This window comes from Pleurodeles waltl, chromosome 9 (genome assembly GCF_031143425.1).
Source record: "Pleurodeles waltl isolate 20211129_DDA chromosome 9, aPleWal1.hap1.20221129, whole genome shotgun sequence".
NCBI lineage: Eukaryota > Metazoa > Chordata > Amphibia > Caudata > Salamandridae > Pleurodeles > Pleurodeles waltl.
In genome coordinates, this window is record NC_090448.1 from 647481113 (window position 1) to 647484255 (window position 3143).

Consider the following 3143-nt stretch of genomic DNA (forward strand, 5'->3'; position numbering starts at 1 on the left):
GTAAATCCTCACAACTGTATTGCGAATACAACTGGAATGTAAGTACACTTTTTTGGATAACAGGTTAAGGAATTCTACTTTAGTTTCAATAAGCTGTCCGTTGGCTTAAGGGCCCAATGGGTGGCCCCCTAGACCTGACAAACTGGGTCAATCATCAGACTGGAAGAAAATGTCATGGGTAATGTTTCCTGGACCTGTTAATTTTTGAAGCAAACACACTACTACTCCCCCAAAAAATCAGGGGTTATGATTTATTTGATGGCCAGAGACCCTTGCTGGGGATTCCAAGTGATATGTCTGACATACAGTTAGTCACTAGTGTTCACCCTACAACCCATGCTTCAGTAAGGGGTTGCTCAGATATTCTAACTCACTCAGAGCAGTGGGACCATATGTGGCAGCAAAAACAAGTTGCTCACTTGCTGTGGCTCTTTCTGTGTCTCCTTTACTGGAGAGTTGGTACCCTTTTCTGTTTTTTTGGAGTATGATGAGCACATATTCCTTTCATAGGATTACGTACAAGATGTTAATTAGGCTTAGTTCCCTCCATCTAACTATTGGACACAGTGGAACTTGTCCGAGGCATGGAGTTCTAAGTTATGTGGTGGTTTCCCAGTGTTGCACACCTTGGTTGTGCATCAGTGCAGCTCTTCCTTGCTATGGCTCATTCCTCTGGCTCCATTTTCATCAACAGCAACTGTTTTACACTGGTAGCTATTAGACACCACCACCACTGACTGTCAATCCCACCCTATGCTTCCTTTCGTAGCAACCATGTAATCCCAGGCAAATCTACTAGCTCCTTCTTGCAGCTTATTTTAACTCCACCCCATCACAGTATGCATCACTGTCATATACGGGACCAATAAAAAGCAGAGACACTCTGGAACATTATATCAATTTCTATGAGAGGTATTCCATAAATGTGCTTTTTCCAGTAAAGCTCTCTAAACCTTTTCACAGAGCCAATGGGCGGTATCCATCTACTTACCAAGCATTAAGCAACTGAGGCCTCCTCAACGAAGATCTCTCAACTGACGCAGCTTGATATTTGAGATATCTCATGTGCTACCAATCAGCACCCTTTCGAAACGTTTTGAGTCTTGATTATTATCCCAATGCATGGATCCAGAAACAGGTGGACCAGCACTCTTGGGGCGATTGAGTTTCCAGTGTGTACACCACAAGCAAAATCGTATATAAAAATGAAGATAAGTTGCAGCACTTACACATTTTCAAAACATATTGGGGCATATTTATGAGCCCCTTGCGCCACCAGATGCCGCCCTAGCATATTTTATTTTTATGCTAATCCGGAGTTAAGGAGGCCTTTCCTGTGCCATATTTACAAAGTGGCGCAATACATGCATTGCACCACTTTGTAAACCTTTGCGCAACATTATGCCTGCGTCAGGCATAATGTATGCAAGGAGGGTGTTCCGACGCAGGATGCCCGAAAAAATGACACAGTGAAATTTACAACATTTCACTGCACCATTTTTTCTGTCATTTTTAACACCTGCTCAGAACAGGTGTTAAAATGACACACCCCTAGTAACCTATGTACCTCCCTGTGTTTTGCTGTACTAGCATCAACATTTTTTACATTATTGCATCAAAGCGCCACAATAGCATACATTTTTTTAATGTTATTGTGTTAGGGACTGCCATGATGTGCCGTATTATAAATATGGTGCAACTATGGTGCCTTTAGGTGGCGGTAGGAGGACACAAAAAAAGTGGCACATCTGGACTGATGCACCACTTTCTTGTAAACCTGCCCCACTGTATTTTGAGGAATTGCTTTTTACAAAATGAATTTTCCAAGGGGAGTCTTTGTTTTAGATTTCAAAATATGGGGAAAAGGGTAAACGTTTGTAGCTAGCAGCAGGTGAAATGTGCAAACACCCAGGTGACTATGCACTCCCTGTGGTCTTCGGGAATAGCCTGTTACGAGATAAAAGTCTCACCAGGGCCTCTTTTACTTCCTTGTTCCTTAGAGTGTAGATTAGTGGGTTCAGCAGAGGTGTGAATATCGTGTATACCATAGACACCAGTTTGTTGGAATTGAAAGAGTCGATTCTTTGTGGCCTGGCGTATATAAATAGTGTGGTTCCAAAAAATATTACAACAACTGTGAGGTGAGAGGCACAGGTTGAGAAGGCCTTGAGGCGTCCAGTGACAGTAGGCATTCTCAGTATGGTGATCACAATGCAAGCATAAGACACAACGGTGACGAGGAGTGGAGCTGACTGAATAAAAAGAGCAAGGATGAAATCTACCAGTTCAGCCAATGACATATCCGTGCAAGATAGATTCAACAAAGGGGAGACATCACAGAAGAAATGGTTGATGACATTGGAGCGGCAAAAGGTTAGTCTGGAAATGTAGCACACCTTCACTAGAGAGATGAGAAAACCACACATCCAGGATACAGTTGCCAGCAGCAGGCAAATTCTTTCACTCATGATGGTGCTGTAATAGAGAGGCTTACAAATGGCCACAAACCGGTCCAAAGCCATCATTGCTAAGAGAACACACTCGGTACAACAAAGTCCCATAAAGAAATAGAGCTGGGTTATGCAACCGGTGATAGAAATGCTCCTGTTCTGCACCAGGAGCATGGCAAGCAGCTTGGGTACAGTGACTGTGATATACCACATCTCCATAAAGGCTAGGTGTTTCAGAAAGTAGTACATTGGCTTACGGAGCTTTCCATCCACTCTGATCACAGCTATGATGAGAGCGTTTGCCATTATTGTCAGCAGGTAATAAAAAAGGAAGATCACAAACAGAAGCAGCTCCAGCTCTCGAGCTAAGGGGAAGCCCACCAGTATGAATTCCTTTATGCTGGTTTGGTTGCTCCCCTTCATCTCGATGTTTTTCAAACTGTAAACCAAAACAAGAAAATAAGAGAAATTAAAGAAATTCGAGTGTAATGGAAATTAGTATACAGCACTGGGCTACCAAATCCTAACAAGTTAAGTGAATTTGATTGTGCAGACTGCATGTTAAGATCAATTATCTGCCGCACCTATTTCAGACTTTTTCTGAGTATACAAGGGATAACTTTCATCAAACTTGAAAAGGAGTATGGTTTCTATCATTTGTCAGGCAACATGCCTCTTTCCCCCAACCAGAAC

At 42.6% G+C, this 3143-nt stretch overlaps 1 protein-coding gene across 1 annotated transcript; it reads right to left on the reverse strand.

The window, feature by feature from the left end:
- Positions 1–1916: 1916 nt before the first annotated feature.
- LOC138259726 (olfactory receptor 6B9-like) lies at positions 1917–2873 on the reverse strand. Its single transcript, XM_069207620.1, has one exon. It carries the CDS (start codon positions 2871–2873, stop codon positions 1917–1919), a length of 957 nt encoding a protein of 318 aa, XP_069063721.1.
- Positions 2874–3143: the final 270 nt, after the last annotated feature.